The 23660-nt window shown below is 42.7% G+C and overlaps 1 protein-coding gene across 1 annotated transcript in view; it reads left to right on the top strand.

Annotated features, from left to right (window-relative positions):
- Nucleotides 1-21451, top strand: part of LOC119449986 (protein unc-45 homolog B) — a 39121-nt gene extending 17670 nt beyond the window's left edge. Inside the window, exons 10-20 of the mRNA XM_037713311.2 lie at nucleotides 1470-1604; nucleotides 1810-1904; nucleotides 2728-2869; nucleotides 3251-3391; nucleotides 7739-7854; nucleotides 8769-8835; nucleotides 11068-11181; nucleotides 11901-12016; nucleotides 13027-13144; nucleotides 18725-18871; nucleotides 21065-21451. Of these exons, the coding sequence (XP_037569239.1) occupies nucleotides 1470-1604; nucleotides 1810-1904; nucleotides 2728-2869; nucleotides 3251-3391; nucleotides 7739-7854; nucleotides 8769-8835; nucleotides 11068-11181; nucleotides 11901-12016; nucleotides 13027-13144; nucleotides 18725-18871; nucleotides 21065-21349 (1476 nt within the window). The 3' untranslated portion in view covers nucleotides 21350-21451. The remainder of the gene's footprint in view (nucleotides 1-1469; nucleotides 1605-1809; nucleotides 1905-2727; nucleotides 2870-3250; nucleotides 3392-7738; nucleotides 7855-8768; nucleotides 8836-11067; nucleotides 11182-11900; nucleotides 12017-13026; nucleotides 13145-18724; nucleotides 18872-21064) is intronic.
- The last annotated feature ends 2209 nt before the right edge of the window (nucleotides 21452-23660 follow it).

Here is a 23660-nt window from a genome sequence, read left to right as displayed (position 1 = left end):
AGCACTGGGAACATACCGAACTTTCAAGCAAGAAATTGCCAAAGAAAATATCTACGATAATTCTAGGGGAAGCTCTTTGTTGTTTGAAGCCAGGACGGGAGTATTGCGGACTAAGATGTACCGAGTCAAGTACCAAGGTATAGACACATTGTGCTGTGCGTGTGGAGAAGAAGAGGAAATGACTGAACACCTCATACTTTTCTGTAAAGGGCTTAACCCTACAGTGCAAGGCAATGGGGCTGATTTTTTCAAAGCATTGGGGTTTAGGGACAGTGAAGGCAAAGTAGACTTTAAGCGGGTAGAAATAACCAAACAGAGGTTATCTGATTGGTGGATAAAATCAAGGCAGGGGTGAAATTTCACCCACCACAAAGTACAAAATATGTTAATAGTCATGGCTAGGTGGCGTATGCCACCGCCCGGTTTAAAGGGTTCAGCCTCATCCATCCATCCATCCATCCATCCATGGAAAAAAGGAGGAGCGTAAGTCAAAGTACATTTGTGAATATGAAAAGCAGCTTACCCTCAACCTCGCACTCATTATGTAGTGTGAACCTTGCATTAATTTGTACTGTGCACATAGTTCGGTGCCTAATGCTTTTCGTTTGAGGCTTCATCTTGAGGTGTTACTTTTACAGGAATTGAATTATTTTGTGTGTGCTGCATTTCTTGAACTCTTTCCCTACCATGGGGAAAATAGGTGTTTTTTTGTAGGTTATGCCAGATTTCTTTTGTTTTCTGAAGGAACTACTGCACTCAATATTTTATGTAATACATAAACAAAAACAGAATGAATGCACTTTTCACGCATAAAAGTTTTAAAGAGATGTATGTCATAAAAAGATATTAAGTTAACCTTTTTCATACCGCAGGAAATTACAAACATTTGTCACCAATTTTCCCAGAAAGGCAGCATGTAGGTAGGCCATGTTTTTAATTTAATAATTATGGGGTTTTACGTGCCAAAACCACTATCTGATTACGAAGCACCCCGTAGTGGGGGACTGGAATAATTTGAACCACCGAGGGTTTTTTAACGTGCACCTAAATCTAAGTACACAGGCGTTTTCGCATTTCGCCCCTATTTAAATGCAACCACCTTGGCCGGGATTCGATCCCGCGACCTCGTGCTCAGCAGCCCAACACTATAGCCACTGAGCAACCACGGCGGGTAGGCCATGTTTTTAGCGCAAACACAAACACTGAAGCAGCCGATAAGAAAGGGAAAGACTACGCAGGCTGTTTTGCGTGAAAAACTGGAAGTAAAAGCAAGTTGCAGTGTGAGCTCAGCTGTTGACAGAGCTGGCGCTGTACTGCTGACAAGTATAATCAGCAGTGCAGAAAAGGTTAAAGAGGTCCGCAATATCAGATGCTTGATGTCAGAGATATAGAGGAGTAGCTCACTTGTATTTGCCAAAAATTCAGCACGTTTCTTAAATTTCCACACAACGCATCATTGCACCTTGCAGAGAGTAGCCGCTGAAGCCATCATCGCAGCAGCATCCAAGAAGGACAAGTGTACAAGCATCATATCGACAGGACTAGGCATTCTCAAGAAGCTGTACAAGTCTGAGAATGACAACATCAGAGTTCGTGCACTTGTCGTAAGTGTCCAACGAAATTTTGTGATGCTGTCTTAGCTGCTCATTTGCTCTAGTTGCATTGCCTCATTACTGAACAAATGTAAGATAATATATTCACTTCTATATATACAGTTTCATTGGTCCAAGTAAGTATGGCACCTTGGGCAATGATGAGCCATCAGCTGAAGTGTCGCAGGAAATGTAAATCTCACTGTGTTTCAAACAGGGGCTGTGCAAGCTTGGCTCCTTTGGTGGCACCGACAGCAGCTTGCGTCCTTTCTCCGATGGAACAACACTTAAGCTCGTGGGCACATGCAGAAAGTGAGTGTTTTACTGCTTTTTGCAGTGTGTGTTATTACCTTAGCCACTATGTGCAATACTTTGAGTATTAGTTATGTGTGTTTCCAACATATTAAGCTTAAACTACACGAACCTCTACACAGACGTCTGACTATACTGCTGTCTCAGAACTGGTACATGCCTATCATATAAGGTGTATGAATAGTGCACAGGTCTTCTTTTGGCAGATATCAGCATATATGCCTAGGTGGCTGATGGGCTGTTCATACGGATATGGATGCAGATATAGGACATAATGAGCTCAAACAGCTGAGACTTGTTTGCATACTTGTTTTTCTAGGCAGACAGGATGTCTATCTAACCTGCCCTTGTTGGGGTAACATAGGCACTGTTTGCACTACCACAGTCAGAGTGTACATTCAAACTCCAGTTCTACATATGGCAGTCTGTGCATAAGGAGAGTGCCCTTTCCGACATGAGGAACCTACAGACCCCAAGATGTCTAATTTGACACAGACACATGGCCAAATGCATATTCTGTGCTTCATGTGATTCAGCCTTAAGACAGTCAGTGCTTTTCTCTTCATTTTTAATGAGGATCTAACCAGTCATTTTCACCCGCTGAGGTGGTTCAGTGGCTATGGCTTTCTCATGCCCGGTCATAGCAATGTCGTTCCAACTGGGCGGAGTGCAAAAGTAATTGTGTATCTTGATTTAGGTGCACAAGGAAGCCCAGGTGGTCAGAATTAATCTGGAGCCCCCATTTTGGCATTCCTCATAGCCCACTGTGTAGTTTGAGCAAATTAAAATCCATAATTTGATTTTCGAACTGATCGTTTTCCAGCTTCCTTATCAACCCAAAGAAAGACAAAGATCTGAGAAAGTGGGCAGCTGAGGGTCTGGCCTACCTTACACTTGACGCTGAAGTAAAAGAAGATCTCATTGGTGACAAGGCTGCAATCCAGGCTCTCATTGACTTGGCAAAGGTGCGCTGTTTAGCCTGTCCTGCATGGGCACAAATTCAATTGATTGCATTTATAATAGCATGTTTAAGGCACAGCTTGTGTGCCCACAAGTTATATGTTTTTCCAGAGGAGGAAAAGCAAAACATGAACAGACAACACATCACTCTCAATTTTAATCAGTAGTGAATTGAAGAAGCTGAGATAAATGTAATGGAAAATGTAGTTTATTTCTGCTTTATACTCATATGATGTAAACTTTGCTGACTTGCATAGAAATTTCTTGCAAAATATTTGAACTGTTAAATTTTAATGTCATGTAGCGCTCTATTTTTCAACACCCTTAAAGAAAGAAAGGAAATGTGTATCAGTGAGTTGACTTAGTGCTCTCTCACTGTGCTGCAGACCGAGCAAAAGTCTGTTCTCTACGGCGTGCTCACAACATTGGTCAACCTTACAAACAGCTATGAGAAACAAGAAATCATACCGGAACTCAAGGAACTTGCGAAGTTTGCCAAGCAGCACGTGCCTGAGGAGCACATATACGTAAGTGATTTCCTTATTGGCTTCACTGCTCTTTGCGGGGTAAAAGAGAAAGACAGAGTTAGCTGCTGTTTTCATCTTAGTAGATTTATATGAAGGTTCCTGTCAATAAGCTAAATTTGCTGGGACAACCGTAATAAGAGCATAAGCTAGTGTTGGCTATAGCACTTTCAAGAAAGCTAAAAGTTGCTCAAAGAAAGTGTATACATGTGGTTGTAGTTAATAGGCAAGTATTACGTAGCCGTTTGCAATTTGTACTTGTGTTCACAATAAGCAAAACATGCAAAATGTATTCCCAATTCACAAAACTGCATAATACGGTACACGTAAAATATTGTCAGTTTTGACTGAAGGCGAAGCATTGAAAGCGATGCGCTGAAGGTCACTCAGAGCACTGGCATGATGAGGAGCGTGCCAGCAGCATCGCAGGCATTGCTCCTTGATGGTGCATGAGATGAGACTGGAAAAAAAAAATAATCATAAAAAAGCGTTGCTTAGCATCCAGTTAAAGGATTATATAAATTTACTTTGACGTTCACCATGGTGTAGTATGCACACAGCTGCTCAGCAAGAACGTTAATCTGTGTGTGCACAACACTCATGCCAGCATTTGAAGCCAGAACGCAGCCCTGGCTCTGGCAGAGCCAATTGAGTGAAGTGTGAAGGTGTGTCCACTTAGCTCTGTTGTTTTTGGAGCCAAACGCACTTCGGGTCTCTAGAGGCCTTTAGCGCAAATGTGCCTAGAGCATCTGTATAATTGCTGTCACGGTAAAAGATTATGTTAATAAATGGTTATCTCAGTGCTACCATGGTACCAGTGACCTTGGCGTGTAAATGGTGTTGGTACATCTCACCTCTTAAATGTTTCTTCTTCAGAGCGTGGTCGGTCTTAAAGTTTGAAAGATGATGGGCAGCAGAATGCCCTCTTTTTGTTTTAGCTGATAGTACTGCAGATTTGTTGTGTTCATTGTAGTGAAAGAACATAAGAATGGGAACATTTACCTGCAGCACATGTAAAAGAGAACTAGCTGTAATTAGTTATGGCATGTACAGCGGTAGCGCACCCAGGATCTCTGCCAGGGGGGGGGGTTGACAGTTTGCCAATACCATCTAAACAGCACTAATTTCGATTTCTTCACGGGAAATTGTGAAAAAAATGCGCTTTTTGCGAGTGTGCAGACGATTGCGCGTCTTGCATCTTAGTTGCAGTACTCAAATGCGTAAGGAAAGAAAAGGGGTTAAACAAAAGGGGGGGTTAAGTCGGCCTCAGGGGGGGGTTACAACCCCCGAATCCCCCCCCCCGTCGGTGCGCCACTGATGTACAGCCTGTTTAAATGATGCAAAGACCAGCCAATTGCTGCTGATAATAACTGGCTGTCCCAGTGGTGGGAATGCTAAGCCAATTGTGTCAATTGTGTCAATTTGCGTCAACTAGAATTTGTTATTCCATGCTGCTCCAAAAGGGTCTTTTTCACCTAAATTGCGCCACTGCTGCACCACGATGTAGTTTCAGTGGTGTGAAAATTGGGAAGCTACCGCGCAATAATACAAAGCCTGCATTGCGTCGCTGCATTCATTGGTGGCCGCATTCATTCATGGCGTTACAAGTCAGCAATACTGCCGCTCTGACAGCTGACACAATAGAGTTGATTCCTATTTTTACGCAGCAACCATGAGGCTAGTGTGAGGTTACAATGAATTGGGGGTCAAGCTAGCTTTGCTACTGCATGATCAATGCAGTAGTAGTTTTACGCATCGAGGGCTGATGTGCAATGGAGCTCTGTAGACAAAAAGGTAATCAGTGTACATTGTACCTATTCCTGCTGCAACTTTATTCGTTGCATCCTATTACCTTATTTGAAGAGAACTTCAAGTCGTTCAAAGTAGCAGCAAGCATTATGACCACACGCACAGTGATGAGGTACTAGACTGCGGTTCATGTTCTTTGTTAACTATGTCTTTGGTAATACATGTGTCTTTAGTAAAGCTCGTGGTAAAAAAGTCCACCTCCCCAGCCCTGCCACCACACTTGCCTCAACGCCCATGCTGCGCTGCTGCTGACGTTTCCCTCCTCCCTAGCGCCGCCGTTGCCCTTTCTCTCAATGCTCTGCATTGAGCGCGATGGGCAGTATAGGAACACTAGCTCAGCACTGAATTTGCAAAAGTTAGCGCTGGCCCCATTCCTTTCCAGATTCCACGCACCGCCTCATATTTACTGTAGCCCCAAAGTCGTCTATGTTGCATTATTGCTGCAACCTGCTTCTATTTTATTATGAGAGGCGTCGGAGCAAGCTGTGAAAGAAGACGACAAATGCATGAGCTCACTCACTTTTTCTGTACCTCACAGCGACCTTGAAACATAGATTTAAGGCTTTCGCCTTAAAAGTACTTCGAAATCCGTGATGTCATGCTGGCACTAGTGTTCCTGCGCAAACTTTAATAAAGGGAACTGTGACCTTCATTTGCTCAGCTAATTACCATGAAATTGAAGAAAATGGAGTTCTGAAAAAATATTTCATTAAAATAAACAGATTTAGTGTTTCTCTTGATAGCGTCCCTCTAATGTCTCTTGCGTGGTTTTGTATAGTGCCACCGGTAGCATGTCGTTAAAGGGCCCCTCTCCAGGCCACATAGAAAATTTTGTTTATACGCTGGAAGTTGTTAGGTGTGCCCTCTAAGGAGTGCTCTACTGCAAGAATTTTTCAAATTGGTTCATTAATGACTAAGATAGAAATATTTAGAGTGCTGTGAACCCATGATTTCAGGAGGTGAGCGTCACTGCCAACATAGACACTCTCCACTTGCCCCTGTCTAACCTCTGTAAACGAAATTCCTTCCCTGCGTTCTTCCATACTGGAGCTGGAGGATCACATGCCTTCTTCTTTTAGAGCGTAGCTCTTAGGTACCCATTGCTGCGGTGAACGTCGGTGTCGTACCTCGTAACCGAACAATTGAGCACAGCGAAAGATGAGAGTGAACATGGAGCATAGCGGGCGATGAATAATGGCGATAGTGAAGAGAGCGCTAGGAGGAAAGCAGAGGAGGAGGGTGCAGCAGAACCATGAGGTGGAGGAAGAGGGTATGGCAAAAACGTGAGAAGAAAAGCGCAGGGCAATGATGGCTATGAGATGGCACCGAGAGATGAGATGGCATACGTATAGTCACGATGACCACCAATAAGGACAATAAATATGTTCATACTAAAATGAGGTTCATTGGAACAGGTGTAGATGTAGATCCTTCGGATATACTTGTACGGAATTGGCGGCTAAAACAGTTACAGTCGGGCAGTGCTCTGAACCGTAACTTCGGCGGCGTCTTTCGTGGAGTGATCACGATGTTGCTGCTGCTGGTGGTGTGCATCATCTTCAGAGTATGGTGTGCGTCTTCTTCATCACAGTACCTTTGTTCAAAATTCTGTGTCACCTCTGTGTCGTGCGCTAAACAGCCTCGCTGGTCATTCACCTTCACAGAGTGGATTGGCTCATGGTTTTCTTTTTTTTTTTCTAGCTTTTTTTGCTGCGCAGCGCACTTCTGGTGGCGGTCTCGCGCACGAGCTGTTGCATTTGCCTTGTTTTGCGCAGCATACGATTTTGCATGCTGTGCACGAGAACACCTAACTAGCGGTATAAGTCAATGCTACAAGAACACTGAGGCGTCTGAGACGCAAGCGGATCACAGAGCATGATTGTGCGCTGGAGCACGGTAGAAAATGATCCTCAAAGTCGCGTGCCACTGGGAGTGACATCACAGTACTGGGAACTACGTAGGCGCACTTGCGCAATTGACATTGACTCTTCGGCTAGAAGCGCGGCGCCCGCGAGGAGAACGGCGCAGGGCGTTACGTTCGTAATTTCAGCTCTTTTCATGGCGCATAGCAGTGTAATACTTTGCAGGCACGATTGTCAGCATGCATTGTATGCAGTGCACTTGTCAGTTCAAAATGGTCAGACCTGGTGCCATCGTGGTAGTTCTTATGAGGAAATAATTATGTGAACTAAGCAGAACACTATACTATAATTCATTTTTCTGTGTGCACTGTTGTGGAAACCTCACACCTGCTACAAACAATGCACAAGTTGCTCCAAAAGTAGATTTTGCCTGCTCCAATGGCTGCTCCAAAATGCTGAAGGGCATTCCCACCACTGCTGTCCTTTACTTTGTTCAGTAGGCTGTACATGTGTGTAGCTTGAGGGCTATGCAATATTTAGGTTGTTATGCTGCATTATGAAATGTTATAATACTAAAATATACGACCTTGCAACAGTTACTCTGCATATGCTGCAAGTGTGCTCGAGTGTTGATGTGCTTTCAAAATTTGTGACCTTCATGGTCTTTTACTACTCGTAGGACTCCAAGGAACATGTGGACAAGCGCACAAAAATTCTTGCCGAGTCGGGTGTCACTGTGGCACTCGTGGCTCTGTCATCAACAGAAAGCAAGAACAGTCGGGAAATGATTGCCAGGTAGAACCACCTTTTTGTTCAGCTTAATTCGTCCCCCATGTTGTAACTAACACAAAGGTTATTTGATGAAACCCAAGGAAGTTGAGTAAGAAAGTAGAATAGTCTTTTCATTCCAGGATGATGTTAGTTTGGTGCTGTCGTTGACATTCAATACAAAGGGAAAGAAAGCGCACAGAAAAATGAAATGTCACCATTGGGATGGAACACTCAAGCTGCCATGCAATTTGTGGTGCTTCAGTGACCGAAATACAAAAGAAGTGGGCTCCTTGAAAAGTACAAGTCAAGAAAGAGCTGGTGTCACTTAGCTCACAAAGTGTTTCAGCATATGCCAGAAAGCTGGTACTGCTGCTGGTGGTGAAAAGAAAAAGAAATTTCTTGGTTGTTTCTGAGATCTACTATGTATACCGTGTAGGACTGCACATTGTCAATGAGCTTGTAATGCTGTCGTGCGACATGGCATTTTATTTCACAGGCTCAGAGGCACCTAGGGCCAGGCATTTGAGCAAAGGCAAAAGCATCAGAATATTGACTTGTATATTTGGGGAAGAACAGGTGTTAACAAGAATGAAATGTAGTGAAAATAGTGTTGTTGATCTCTTCATTGTCTCTCATCTTTTTGGTGGTGGTGCAGCCTAAATATTTAGAAGTGCTGTGCTTAGTAACTAGAAGTAAAAATATTGCTGTGTAGACTTTGCCAGCTCCAAGTGGTTTGGGTGTAATTATCTCACACAAGGGTTTCTTTCACCTGCATTCACCTTTTTTTCTTTGGTTTTGTTAATTTGATAAATTTTTATTTAGTGCTTGCAGATGTTGCATGCCGTCATGTTTTTAATATGTGTACCATCTATCTTGAGAAGGCAATGTAAACATATGCTGAATGACTGAAGAATTTATCTTTCATTATTTCTCTTCAGGATATTCAATGCGATATGTGAGCATCAGGAACTCCGTGGCCATGTTGTTCAGCAAGGTGGGGCGAAGGTAAAGCATATGGTGCACTCCTTTATTTAATACATAGAAGGCTGCTTCAGAATGTGAAGCAAGAAATACACTAAGTATTATATAATTAAATGCCATTTCCTCATCATGCTAAAATTGTGCTTTACATACTTGTTCTAGTTACATCGAATGTGCAGATAACCTAAGGTTCAGAATTCTCAGCGTGTTAAGTGTTCTCAAAGCTCTTGCATGTTTTGTTGCATTTATGTGACACTGGTATGTTTTTATTTACTTGTTCCTCTCCCTTTTGTGCTGGGTACCAGATGGAAAAGTGGCCTTAACTTCCCAAGTTTTCTTAGCATCCAGAGTTTTTTCCTTTTCTTACCATTTCCTTGCATTTGTAATCCTACTCCTGCTTAGAACTCGTGCCTCATTTTAACCTGTGTTGTCAGGCTTTCATTCTTTTTCTTTTCCGAATATTTTTAAACACATCCAAGGTGTTGCCTCGGCTTAAGAGAAACTAGACAGGCTGTAAACAATGCGAGATGACTCTATCAATAAACGGCAGTGACACTAACCCTTACAAAACATCGTACAAACTAGGAGTTACATCAACTAAAGAATACAAATTGATCATTGTGGCATGAGACACCTGAGGAAATTGTGGGAACTACTGAGAGTTCACTAAGCTATCCTGCTATCAGGATAGAGGTCAAACCAATAGAGGTCACAACCAAATAAAGAGTTCACCAGTTATCTGTGATGACCTTTGGGATGAAGCCAAATTTAGGAAGGCACCAGGAAATTGATGCACGGGTCGGGCAACATCAGCCAGTTACAGTTGGCGAGCGTGAGCACAGGCTTGACTGTTACCTTTCCGGTGAGAAGCAGTCACAGCCAGATGTTGCCAGCCCTATTGGAAGGCATGCGGTGATCAAATGAAAACTCGTTGGGTCAAGGCCCTGGCATCCGGCACACCACTTTGATGTGCCCCATTGCTCTGCTTCTGGAGAGCAGTCAAGGCCATGCAGACTGCAGCCTGCTACAAGAATACGCCAGGCTGTCGGGAAGAGCAGAGCTGGCAAGGTAGAGGCCTTGTGAGCCTTGGCCCAAATTCTTGTCAAACTGCCATCCGTGCGCCTTCCCTTGATTGAATGGCCAACATGTTCTTTCTACCTTCAGTGTTCTCTCCCTCTCTTTCTTCACCAAAGGCACACCTCAGATCTCGTCGATTGGTGCTTTATTGTTGCTGTTAACACGTTCACTGCGGCGTGGGTCATGAGTGTGTCATGGCAGTTAAGTATTCCCACGGTCCGGCTGTGCAGGGAATTCCTAAAGTGCGCACACGACATCTTTGCTAGAAATTGGCGAAGAAAAATTTTAGTTGCTTCTGATACGATGCGTAGTGGCACTGTCTCTTTGCACCTTGAGAAAGCTTCAAAGGAGCACAACTTTCTGGTGACTCGCCAGCAGGGCACGATGCACCAGGGAAATGTGACACGTGACTTACCGGTGGGTCATCATGCACAAGAATCAAGACATCAAAATGTGCTGCCGCCGTGGGCGTGTTAATATGCTCTGCAGACTCGCGCAGATTCCTGTATCCGGTCGTTGTCATCGTCTTCTGTTGCCACTGGCCGTCCGACGCATCATGCTCGCTCATTTCACACGTGACGCACCCTTAAATTAAGCAGGGAGGTGGGACTCTGTCTTTATATCTCTCACACATAACTGCTTACAACAGCATTGAAACTTCTATAAAAGCAATCTAGATCAATTTTGGCACAAAGGAAAGTTCTGCAAGCAGTTTTATGTTAAATCATCACCACTGTCCCTGTTGCTTCCTGCTGAAGCGTGGTGCCACTGTACGGCAATGTAGAGCACACTTGTACAACATAAATTTTACTTTCAGGCTTCATGGTAACAAAAATTTTGATGTCTGGCATGAATTTACTGTAATGCATCCCATATTGCTGTTACACCATACCCATAGGCACAATTAATATATATAACCAGCATTCTGACATTATACATATTGCCCTCTTGTTTTGGTTTTGGCTATGTGCAATGAATAATGGTATTACTCCCTAGCATGCTGCAGTGAAGGTAACAGAAATCTTGTACTCTCAAGTTAACTGAATTCATGCAGACCTTTACCCTAGCCCATGTCTAACAATATGCCATGCATTTTTGGCTTATATGTGTCATCATACGATTGCATGGAAAGTTGAGTGCAGTTGAGGCTTGCTTATCTTAGTGTTACGTTCTATGCAGGTGCTGCTCAAGCTTGCTCTGGAAAACACACCTAACGGAAAAATGATAGCGGCACAGGCCTTGGCTCGACTCGGAATTACCATTAATCCTGAGGTTGCTTTTCCTGGTCAGAGGGTGAGCCACACTTGCTTTGATTACTTGCTGTCACAACATCTTCATGGTGTTGTGAGCAAGGAGGACGGAACGTGAAAGGGAAATACCTACGCCGGCTGTAGCATGAAAGCTACTATGGAAACCCACATGTTTTTTGTTTTTTTTTCAACTTCGTGCTATAGTTTTGTTCTGCAGGCAAGGTGAATGACAATTTCCCTTTCATGTTCCTCCCTCCACCTTCAATGCCTTTATTGTTTTCATTCTTTACTTTACCACCTGAAGCCAGGACATGATGTCAGTGCTGCGAGTGTGGCTGGAATGCCTGTGTAATTGCTATCATAAAAGGGTATTAATGAGCTTTGTGGCCGCTGTTAGAATAAAATGCATCGAAATGGCATTTTTTTCCCTTAAAAAAGAGGGATTTAGGTGATGCCTATGAGTGAAGATTTTTTTCTTTTATTTTTAGTCATCATTGCATGCAAATAAAGCAAGTGTTTTTTCAGGCGATAGCCTTATTATCATTATGTACATATGTACATTGTGTACACATGTGTATATCATTATGTACATTGTGGTAACGACGAGCAGTTCACGTATCGGTGAACTGTGACTGGCATCGGTCAACTAGTGACTCGTGTCAACACTACAGTTGATGCAGTTGGCACACATGCTGCATGCTTCTAACCAGTACCAATTGGAAGTTTGTTGCTACCTTAGGCATTGCCACTTTTCTTGCACAGGCTGTAGAGGTGGTGCGGCCCCTTATGTCCCTGCTGCACCCAGAATGCTCAGCTTTGCAGGGCTTTGAAGCCCTGATGGCACTCACGAATCTCGCGACAGTCAGTGAGAGTGTCAGGTAAGCCTCGCAATTAAAACTGGTTCTTCCGCCTACATAGCCCTTCTTCCTATGACTTTTATTCATCTTGTGCTTGTCTGTAGAAAAGAGGCTGGAGGACAATCGACTGCGTCTATCTCGCAGCCATAGCCAAACTAGAAAGCCTGGTCAGCAGCTAGAGTTCCATTAGCAAAATTATGATTAAGTTCTTAACGGCTATTCTTTTGTGATCTTGACTTGGCTGTGTCCTTGTGGGTAATGTATTCGGGCTCATTGTCAAACTGATTGTATTGTTAGTGAAAGCTGTCGTACACTCTGTGTGTTGCATGCCTTCAACTGCAGCATATGAGGGAAGAGTACAAATGTTATGGGGGCCACAGGCCACTTGTTTGAGATTCTTGGGCATGTATCCTAGAAACCGCTTAAGCTGGAGTAAAATCACACTGCTGTATGAGCACGGCAAGCTGGCCCTATAACTTCCTATACTGTGTTAGGAGCATTTCTAGGAGCTTTGGACATTTTGCTACCTATAATGGGGCCTTGGAATGTCTGGCTGTTGTGAATTCAGTGACCAAGTTAACAGAGCAGCTACTGCATGCATGCAGTCTTGTTGATTAAATAATTTTACAATGCGTGCTCATGTATCCCCTTAAAAGAATGTAAGAAGTGCTCTCAAGTAGGAAAAACCCTGCTGTTTTGGATGGTTTTGTTTTGTTCAGTGGGGGGGGGGGGGCATTCCATGTTGTATCAAACCAGAGAGCTGTAGAGGCTAATAAAAATATGAGCAATAGCTTTTGAAAAAGCACACAATACTTTTGTCACTGCCTTGTGCTTCATAGTCCTAGACTGATGTGATAGGAGTAGACACGGACAACTGAGTAATATGGGAAATATTTACGGACATGTCTCTGTGGAGCCTCAGTATAGCAAGAGGGAAAGGCACTGTTGCATTGATATGATGGGGCGTAGGAATAGAGGTCTTGTTTGTGTGGTGGAATCTCCTAACACAAACCCATGTTGTATCTCCAAAGGGCCCGCATGATCAAGGATGGAGGCATTACAACAATAGAGAACTATTGTTATGAAGACCATGTCATGCTCAAACGAGCTGGTGTCCAGTGCATCCTGAATTTGATGCAAAGTGAAGAGGCAAGTCAATTGTATTCCTACGCAAATTATTCGTTCATGTGATATTGGGTCATGGGATTTCTGTGTGTGTGCGTGCGTGTTGTCACTGAGAAGTGGTAGCTTTGAATACTAGACAGTTCAGAGTAGGAGTCCCGAGATATTTCATTGTTTGCACTGCACATTTCAAAGTTGCAAATGGCATTTGGGGCTTGCATTGGGCATGCTATTTTTCATATATAGTTAGCTGCCCCAAGTTTGTCCCAAAAGATTCGGTTCAACAAACATGGCAACCCACATGGAAGTGACGGCTCCTGCCTTACATCAAATCTAACTAGATTCATGAGCAACTCACATTCATTAATGAGGATGTAGCCTATCACTTTTATAGCAAACCTGTTAAAGGGACTGACAACTGATTTTTAAGGACCTAGATTTTTATGTTGCAACAAAAAGCTCATCTTAGGTAGCGTTTACACCGGCAGCGGTTACTTCAAAAAGCACGTGGATATTTTGTAAGCAGTATATTTCGATCTGAGCAGCCTCTAAAAAGTCCCTCCTCCAGCAATGCTGAGAACTGAGAGTGATGCCGATAGCCCGCCTCGCAAATTGTGAAAGCCACCCATCTTTCTGCTTTCACAAGATTGAGTGCAACTGTGGTTAACCACCTGCATTTCAACCTTTTCAACCACTTTTGAAACTAAAAAGCTGGTAGAATAAATTTGCATTGTCGTACAGCCCTTTCTTATATTTGTAAGTAAAACCTCGTTAATTCGGATTTCACGGGACCAAAGAAAATGTCCGAATTAACCGAATGCCGAATTATCAAGGGTATCCAGAAAAAAATTCACCAAATGCTTACTATGTCAACATGCTTTTACTTATTGAATGAATGAGCAAAGCCTGTTGCTTTTTTGCACAAAAGCAGTGCGGAATCTGCAATTCTCGTCATCTTGTGACTCATTGGCTTTCGTAGTGGCGATCAAGGCCTTGCAACTTCCTTCGCAGCACGGCTCTAGCGCGCGCCTTCATTTGCGACACGCTTTGCACTACCGCATGCACATCTGATTATTTTTTCCCCAATGAGCTGATCGCCAACAGATCGTCCGTTCATCACGATGTAGCCGGTGCTCTTCATCCTCGACAGCTTTGCACCGAGTCAAAACGAAACAACTGTTTGGCACAACCGCTGCGGTGGAAACTGCAGCCACTATCGACATGATTATGAACGGCGACTTTATGGTGCTGAAGGCACGCGGCCAACGCACGCACCAAGTCAGAACGAAACTACCGTTCGCTGCAACAACTGTGGACGAAACTGTGGTCGCTATCAAAGGGATCATGGATGGCGACTACGCAGTTTTCAGGCCAGCGGCCGAAGTGCGTACCGAGTCAAAACGAAACAACTGTTTGCCACAACCGCTGCGGAAGAAACCATGGCCGCTATTGACGCGATCATGGATGGCGACTACGCAATTATGAAAGTACGCAGCCAACGTGGTGTTATGCGTGGCGGTAGACGCAAGAATAAAGGCTTTAAAGGCACAAATAGGCACAACGTGTTCTGGCGTTACCGTCATTCATGTACGATTTCCGCTGATGACTATGGCGATGCGGACTCTGCCGCTTCGATGTTGCAAGGCGTCTATGTCTACTCTTTGCATCCCACCAGAGAATGAGTCCAAATTATTCGATTTTCTGAGTATAACGAGAATCAAATTAATAAGGTGTTATTGTACTGCGTTTTTGCACTAGTACACACCTATGTCATGGCTGGCTGGCCCCCCCTTATTGTTATTCTGGCGATAGACAAGCCAAGCCAACTCATCTAAAGCGAATTCAAACGTCGCGCCACTTTTCTACTCACTACAAACGAAGGCCTATCTGCACATTGTAAGTTAGAAAAAAAACTTATAACCAACAAAAGTATACCGTATTTCAATACCGATAAAAAAGACCAGGAACCGTGTACACTAACAGAAGGTCACGTGATAGACCTCTTAAGCATCTTCATCTTTTTTCTGCGTGGGGCGGAAAAGGTCATTTTTTGCTACTTTTAGTGAAGAACTAAAAGTATAAATTAACGTTTAATGAGAAATACATGGCTCGTTTTAACCACTACGATAGGCAATTTTTCCATCAGTGGGGTTATCTTGATTCATGTTCTGAGCAGTGCGGGAAAGCATGCCCGGTATCCAATTCAAATTAAGGAAACAGCCAGCAATGCAACTTGCTTTGGAGTCTCAAATTTTTGCTTTGAAGCCTGATTATCAATGATAATAAAATAAGAATTACCTGGCGTACACTTCACTCAAACAGACAACTTCTTTGAGCATTTCCTTTTTTAGCCTCTAATGAGTAGTTTTTGTTCCTCACATTGCGTCTTACCGGCTCAACCTTGGTGGTCAGCCACGATTTTGTTCGGTTGTGGCACTGAAGGCTGACGGCATGGTACAGCAAAGCAATTTGCATGGGAACCCCACAAGAGCCGCATGACCATGGCGTCAATGAGAATGCGTAGGCTGTGTTGTTGGTGAATCATTAGAACAGCCAGGCAAACAAGCCCCTAGCACTTTTGGTGAAGAGTGTGAAAACTAACTTGTACAGCTTGGCTGCAATGTAAAAATTTGATGTATCAGTCGCTCAGATTGACATATGTCTGTGTAGGGTTCTTTAATAATTACATTTTTTTCCGACCTCATGTAAATCACTAAGGTCAAATGATAGATTACTGGTGTCCTATACATCGGTTGCCAATCTGGTAGTTCGTAGGCCTAAAACAGCAATGTTACACTGTTGCTAGTCAAGCAGACGGAAGTGGCATTACATACATCTAAAGCCATACGTTGTTTGTTGACAGATATTGTTGATTATACCAATACCTTAAATTGAAATTAGCAGTGAAGTTCATGTAAGCACACTATTTAAAAGGGATGATGTCATTCACCAATACCTTAAATTGAAATTAGCAGTGAAGTTCATGTAAGCACACTATTTAAAAGGGATGATGTCATTCTAACTCGCTGTTTCATAACACATGTGCCCTACATGAGTAAGTCAGGGCAGAAAAGAGTGGTCTTTACATTTTGCTTCAAAAATGAAGAGGATCATTGCATTATACTGTCAGGCTGTAGTGAAAGTGAATAAAACAGTAGCATAACTCTTTATTGGGCGAACCTGTGCCCAGAAAACAGGTTACACTCAAAGCAAAACGATAGCGGCTAGCACAGTCGGCGATTGTCAGATATCTGATCAGAGGGTCAAGTCTGTCGGCTTTTATACATGACTTGTCGAAGGTTCCAGCATAATTGCTGGTGCTCGTATGTCTTCCAGAAAGTACTACACAATTCACGTCATGCATACAATCAGGTCACGCAAAGTTGGTGACAACAGACAACGGATAGAACCATCGATAACCTTCGAGAAACTTCCGATACATGCAGGCGCATCCTGCGCTTAGCGATAACATTCAACATTCATTAGCCAGTGAAAAGCGGTCACCTGAAAAAGATAAACAAGTACACATGTCGATATATCACTGCTTCTATTGGTATCATAAAGAAACGAATGGAGTAATGGAGTAAAAGCACATGCATGTGTGGTAACCATTCTGCTTGGTAAGGTTTCTGCCAGATGTAGCCCTGTAATTGTCTGTTGTAGTTTAGCATGTGTGGCGTCTATGTCTACTCTTTGCATCCCATTTGATTTTGTGCTGGCAGTGTGTTCCATAAATACATCAGCCAACTAGCTCATCTAAGTTGCATTTCGAATTACATGTCTGCTGCAGGATTTTTAAGATTTAAAAAGTTTGCAGGTTGGCAGTTATGCGCTCATGTCATGCGGAGGCTGCCGGTTGAGCTTTCTTTTCTGGGAAAGTTGTCTTTTCTTCCTCTTTTATTTCCTTTATTAGGGACGTGAAGATAAAGACAAACTTAACTTAGCACTACAATTACAAAACAGCTTTAATAAAGTGGAAAGAACGTCAGTTCTTTTAGGCTTTTCTTGCTGTCTTTACAGTTTACTTCAAAATTTTTTCAATGCAGTTACTTGATTAAATGCTAAGTTCCTCGCTTCCCCCGATTCTTCTCGCACAGTACAGTGTCCTGGAAAAAAAAAAAATTAACGAAGATTTTTGTTCTTGCCATTGCCTTGTTTTCATTCAAATTTCACAACGTGAACACATTTTTTTTTGGTTCACATCATTTAAAGTACTCGGTACCATTGATTTGCTATTAAACTTGAGTGAAAACAGCAGCATTAATGATGGCTCATGGATAGCACATTTTATAAGTCGCTTCTGCAATATCTGCATGAAATGTGTCTACATGCTTATATTTAATTTCATTTTGAAGTTATACTGTGTGACAACACAAGCAAATAATTTTTTAAATACAGTAGTCATTGTTTTTTTTTTTTTTTAGAATAAAAATACTCATCACTTTGCAGAAAAGGGAGTCTTGCCTAAGCAGGCATAATATACCTACCTGCTATTGCATATGCAATGATTGAAGTGACCAATGTGACTGCAGTGAAAGTTATGCATGCTGACCAGTCTTGTACACCAAACAGAAAAAAAAGTAACTGATTACAATTACAGTTGCATAATTCAAAAATGTAATTGTTAACAATGACTAATTACTGATCCACGAAAGTCAATGAGCATTTCCAAAAAATTAATTATCATTTTTATGTTACTTTCCTCCCAACTGTTATTAACATTGCACAATCGCAGTATACAGAGCATGCTGGCCTGGCTCTTTCAGTATGCCTTCTGCAGCATTTCAGGTGTTGTTTATATTCACTAGCAATTGCTTTTCAAAATTTTAGTCAGTCATCTTTCCTCGTTTTCTTGTGAGAACATAAGCAGCGATGATAAAAACTTGCTCGATGTGAGCGTTAGAGGGAAGGGCGGTGGTGTAATGTAAGGACGTCCACCTGGAAAGGAAACTAGCCAACAAAGGTCTGTAACTATTCAATATCAACGAAAAAAACTGCAGCCTTAACTATTTGAACATGAGCGTTTGGACGTTATAACACTCATGCTGTATAAGAAGCAACACCATCGCGAGATGCAGAATGTGGTGGCAACAATACAGGCATGGCCAGCTGCCATTAAGATGAAACAAATACTAAGTGCTGTGTTTGTCCATCTAAACATGTGCATTTGTGAGGCTGCTGCGTGACCTGACTGTGGGCATTCTACTGTAGTTCCTGTGAGAATCAAGTGCTCAAAGCTGTGTTGCCTGTTACAGCTTGTCTTGTCAATAACGTAACTGGTTACATGCAATAAATTACCGAAAAATGTGATTGAATTACAGTGCGTGCTAGCGAGTAAAGAAAGTAACTGATCAATTATAAAACTACCAAAAATGTAATTGATTACAAGTAATTGATTACATGTGATTTGTTTGGTAGAACTATGTTGCTCACATCTCTTTCTAAGGCCCTTTTTTTATGAAGTATTAGTAGAGTAACAGTGTGCTTTTTCTCTTTTTAGATATCTCATGTAGCTGAAAGTGAGTGTTTAACTGAATTGTGTGTATACTGTGCCTCTTTTTTTTTTTAAATATAAAACCACACCTTACAATCAATGTAATTTGACAGGTGGTCAAGGTATACGAGAAAGGTGATCGGGTAAAGTACCTCACGTTGTGCCTTGAGGATGAAGACTATGATACAGCCCTGGCTGCCGCCGGAGCATTGGCCATGCTTACATCGGTCAGCACTGAAGCCTGTCTTAAAGTGGTGGAGGTAAGTCAGCCATACAGTTGGACAGATTAGGTCAGGCTAATCGCTATCATGTCAGATGGCATTACGAATATGATTCGGTAGATTCGTCATAAGTGTTGCATGCAGTGTTCTCAGTGGTTCCTGTATAGCTTTTAGTGGTGTTGCTTGTTAAACTGTTCTAGAAAAATGAGACATTTGGAGCAAGTAGCTCAGCACAGTAACTTGGTGTCATGATTCTAAAAAGTTTCTAATGCAGGTGGTGATCACTGGAAAGCTTTTCCAGGTCACTGATTCAAACACATTTGCTTGCTTAAGACATCTATGTACCTTTAGTAGTTCAGGCCGACCTCCTGGCTTTTATCTCAAAATAATAACAGGTATGCAATGAGTTCAAGTTTTGTTGCCAGTTACGTGCTACAAAAAAGTGTTTTTCCGAGCGTGAAAGAAGCCCGCGAATACACGCAAAGTGCCTCGAGCGACCAGTCGCGCGGCAATTCTGCGTGTATTCGCGGGCTCCTTTCACATTCAGAAAAACACATTTATGTGGCACGTATTGAGCAACAGAAAGCTGTATCGGGAGTTTTTCATGTTGCTCTACAATTTTCTCATCGACACTTTGATAATTAGGACAGTACTTATTGAGTTAGATAATTAATTACAAATAGCTAATTAAATTTCAGCAACGAAAAAAATTACTGGCGGCTACTCCACTGCACTGGAAACAATACGCACTAGGTTTGCTTTGTGTAACGCCGTTCCTCTTTTTTTAAATTGTGCTGCGTGATAGCTGGGACACCTTGTATATATAAAACACCAAGGTGACTGAGATGGAAGATGTGGCATGTACGAAAATGACGCGCGTGACCCTCAGCCACTACGCACGCCAACGCATTTGGCGTTGGCATGCGTTCCATCACCGGCTGTGCCACTGTTAGCATCATGCTGCCTCGAGGGAAGTATCAAACTCTTTTCGTAAAGGAGAAATTGGCTGCAATAGAAGAAGTTGATGCTAGAGTTAAGAAGACTTCAGTAGCACTGAAATATGGGATATCGAAGAGCACGCTGACGACCATCATGAAAGCGAAGAGCAAGCTTTGGAACAATTCAAACCGAATGCGGCACGCATGCCTCATAAACAGCATGGCGCGTGGCATGCACCGGTGAGATTTTCAATGCCACGACGGCGTCACTCTCGTTTTTGTGCAATTTTCCGTGCGGCATTATGTGCATTTACACCTGTTTCAACTATTTGGAACGACCACCTATCTTTCCACTGTGGGAACAATCGCTGCTCAGACGTTCCTGTCGACTCTCCTGTGATGCAGCTGAGTCAACACGAATGCTGCACCACGCGCTGCCGCGACGCAATGTTGCAAAGGGTCAGTGGTTGGCACACCCTACACCGTTGTCAGGCAATCCCGGTTTGGTGGTGCTTCGTTAACGCGTTGCCGATTGCTGATAACGGTTTGCGGTGACGTTTTCCTTTCTAAAATCACATTTTTTTTCGCCCGAAGCGACATAAATAACGTAATTTTACGGCTCTTGTGTGGCTGTTGCGCAGTCACAATGCCGAGACCATGATGTCCGAGACTTTCACAGAATGGCGGCATCCCGCAGTAGTTTAGGAAATTTACGCTTCCAGACAACTAGAATTCATTGCTCCCATCTGCAGAATGCAGTCCTGTTCTGCTGGTAGTAAAATATATCGCAAGCTCGAATAAAAAATCGCGTCAGCACTTGCAGTTTTGAAATGACAGGTGATCGGAACCGGGTGCCATTTTCAAAGAGCTACACAGTGCCAAACTTCGTTCTTTAGATGGATGTTTCTAACAGAAATTTGCAGCTAGGTGCAGGAACACACCGGGAACAAAAATGACACTGAAAATCTGGTTTTCGGACCAAAGTGCTGCTGAATTGTAACTACTGATGCTAGCTTACGTGCAGTTAATTTTTAAGCGCTTTTAAGGGCGAGTCCATGTATAACGAACTGCTGATATAACTGCCACTTTTTGTGGAACTATCGAGCTCGTTATAGATGGGTTCGACTGTATTATTGAATATATGTTAATGTTACATTACAACACAAGTGGGTATGTTGCCGCGAGTCATATTTATGATTAACTTCTGATAATTCAAACAAAATCCTGGGGTCCCCTCGAGTTTGAATTATCGAGAGCCTACTGTATGTGACACTTGCGAAAAATGCACTTGCAGGTTAAGGACTGGGCTGACATTTTTGGCGGCCTGGCCGCTCACAAGGACGAAGGCCTCCAGCACCGTGGCCTCTGCATCCTGCACAACCTAGTGCACTCCACACGAGAGGTGGCAGAGAAGCTCGTTGACTCCAAGGTCCTGGAAGTCCTTCTGGCCGTCACCCAGATTGAAGGGACGGCCAGCAGCGAGAAGGCACAGAAACTGGCACAGGAGACGCTAAAGAAGGCTGAGGAATGGAAACTTATAGAGAAGTCTGAGCAGCCTAATGACGACGACGTCCAGTAAAATGTTCGATAGTGTAATGATGCCCGAGCTGACCTTCATGGTGAAATATATGGGGGGGGGTTAAAGAAATGAGAGAATAAACCTGTTTTGTATGCAGCTTTATGTATGAAGTGACCATTTGGTGGTTTTTTCAAACTGTACTTGAGCCTCTCTTGACTTGTTTAAAACAAATCCAGACAATGAAGTAAGGCATGTTGTTGGGCTACTCAATTCATAGATTCAGCCAGTAAAAAAAAAAAAATTGCTTTACCAGACAATGAAAATGACCACGTGAGACTGTTGCAGTCATCTGAAGTTACCACAGTGCAGTTGAATACAGGACAGTAGTAGTGTAACACTTCTGTCAAACCTTGTTAAACAGTCGCATCTGGCACAAAAATACCTTCGTTGTATCCGACAATATTCATTATAAATATATATTCGTTACATACGGATATCAGTAAGTAAATTTTGTTTCTTTGTTATATGTGATAATTTGTTATATCTGTATTTTTATCGAGGCTAGACTGCAGTACTTGTGCAAGTGAAGATAATAATGCAGCACTCTAGCACTAGCTCTGTTCATATTATGTTAAAGGAATGGCTATCTTGATCGTGAAAGTAAATGCATAGAGGATAGCACATCAACCAAGTTTTGTTGATAAATAGCTTTCTTGCTAAAAGCTCAGTAGCATTAACCATATCTCCTGCAGAAACACCATTCAGCCTAGCAAGGTTGAAGAAGCTCTTCTTACTGGGAAAAAAGAAAAGGTCCAAACATCCAAAAATATTCAGCACTGTGGTTCGGCCACAAAATTAAACAAAACTTTGCTTCACTTAATTCAGCGATAACCATTGGATGCAAATGAAGTCAGAAAAATAGTTCGGCAGACTTGGTGTTGCTCCTTAGTCTCCCTTCCTGGGTGGCAGAAAGTTTAGTTTGGTGTATCTTGTAGTGTGGTGGCTCCTGAAATGGCACTAATAATAGGTGATAAACTAAAATGTCTTGGCTAATATAACTAAAACTGATTAACATTTAATGAATCATTTCAGCACACATTATTCAACTGTGGAATGAACCATAACGATGACCTCAGCGCCGCGCTAGCCCCTGGTAATCATGCGCAAGACATTATGGGGAGTAGGGTGCGCCGATCTAATGCAAGGCTCGCAAGGAGCCTGTTCACCCCTGTATTCTGTGTGTGCGGTGCCACACACTTCGCTAAGAAGGCTGTTTAACTCTTTCCATACCCCGCCCATTGGGCATTGTTAGCCTGTTAACAATAGTTTCAACACCGTTTTCGAGACCTTCTGCATCGCTCACGGACACACTGCGCCAGCCGACGCATAGTAAGGCAATTAAACTCTGTTTCTGATGGAGTTCATTTCTTCCCTGCTTGGTGGCAATTTTTGAACAGGCTCCAAAGATGCGAGCATGCGCTTGTCGGAGTTGATTGTGAAGACGGCCGCCTTCGGAAGCGGCGTGTGCGCTCTGAAACATTGTAGGTTTCTTAATTCCACTCCATCTGCAGCTGATTCTATTGATGGCTCAAGCAGCAGCAAGTCGGAGGATGCTGCCTTTTCATTGGACTGACTCTGCGAGCGACGACAATGAAAATCAACCCAGAACTTGAGGATGTACCGCTAGTTCGTGCTCCTCCACCAACTGAAGCCATTCAGCAATAACCAGCTAACAAGTAGACATATCGAAACTGCAAGATATGTTACAACAGCAAAGCATGGCAGAAAACAAGAGTTTACTGCAAGACTTTCAACGTTCCCCTATGTTTCACATCGAGGAACTGCTCTGGTGCATGGCTTCCAGTTAAATTTTTGTAGCACAAGTAGCTTTCAAGGAAACATTTTGATTTCTTTGTAGATAGCGGCTATTAGTTAGCAAAACATTTTGCATATTTCAAGTTTTTTTTTATCATTTTATTCTTTTTCAGATACAAGCATATCTTTACAAGTTTTGTTCAATTTTATTCTACAATCTTGTTTTTGGCAATTTATATTTTTTTTATTACATAAATCTCAATGAAAGTTTTACACCTGAAAAGCAGATTTATTCTGCTTTGCTTTCCCATACTATTGCATAAAATTTTGAATGCCTTAGCTTCTTCAGAAAAAGACAGTGTGACCTACAAAAAGACTACTATTTTCCCCAAAATAGGGAAAGAGTTAACGTACCCCCAAAGAAAGCACCCTTAATATAAATATGCCTTTCTTTCCCCAGGAGGTGTTTGTGCTTCCGACGCCATGTTGCAGAAATTGGTCACGAGTGAGCAGAACTCTGCAACGCTCAGGCAGTTGCTCTGGCTAGTGGAGTCAT

The sequence above is a fragment of the Dermacentor silvarum genome, chromosome 4 (assembly GCF_013339745.2).
Source record: "Dermacentor silvarum isolate Dsil-2018 chromosome 4, BIME_Dsil_1.4, whole genome shotgun sequence".
Classification (NCBI taxonomy): Eukaryota; Metazoa; Arthropoda; class Arachnida; order Ixodida; family Ixodidae; genus Dermacentor; species Dermacentor silvarum.
Note: the sequence above shows the minus strand (reverse complement) of the source record. Positions and strands in the feature narration are given on the sequence as shown.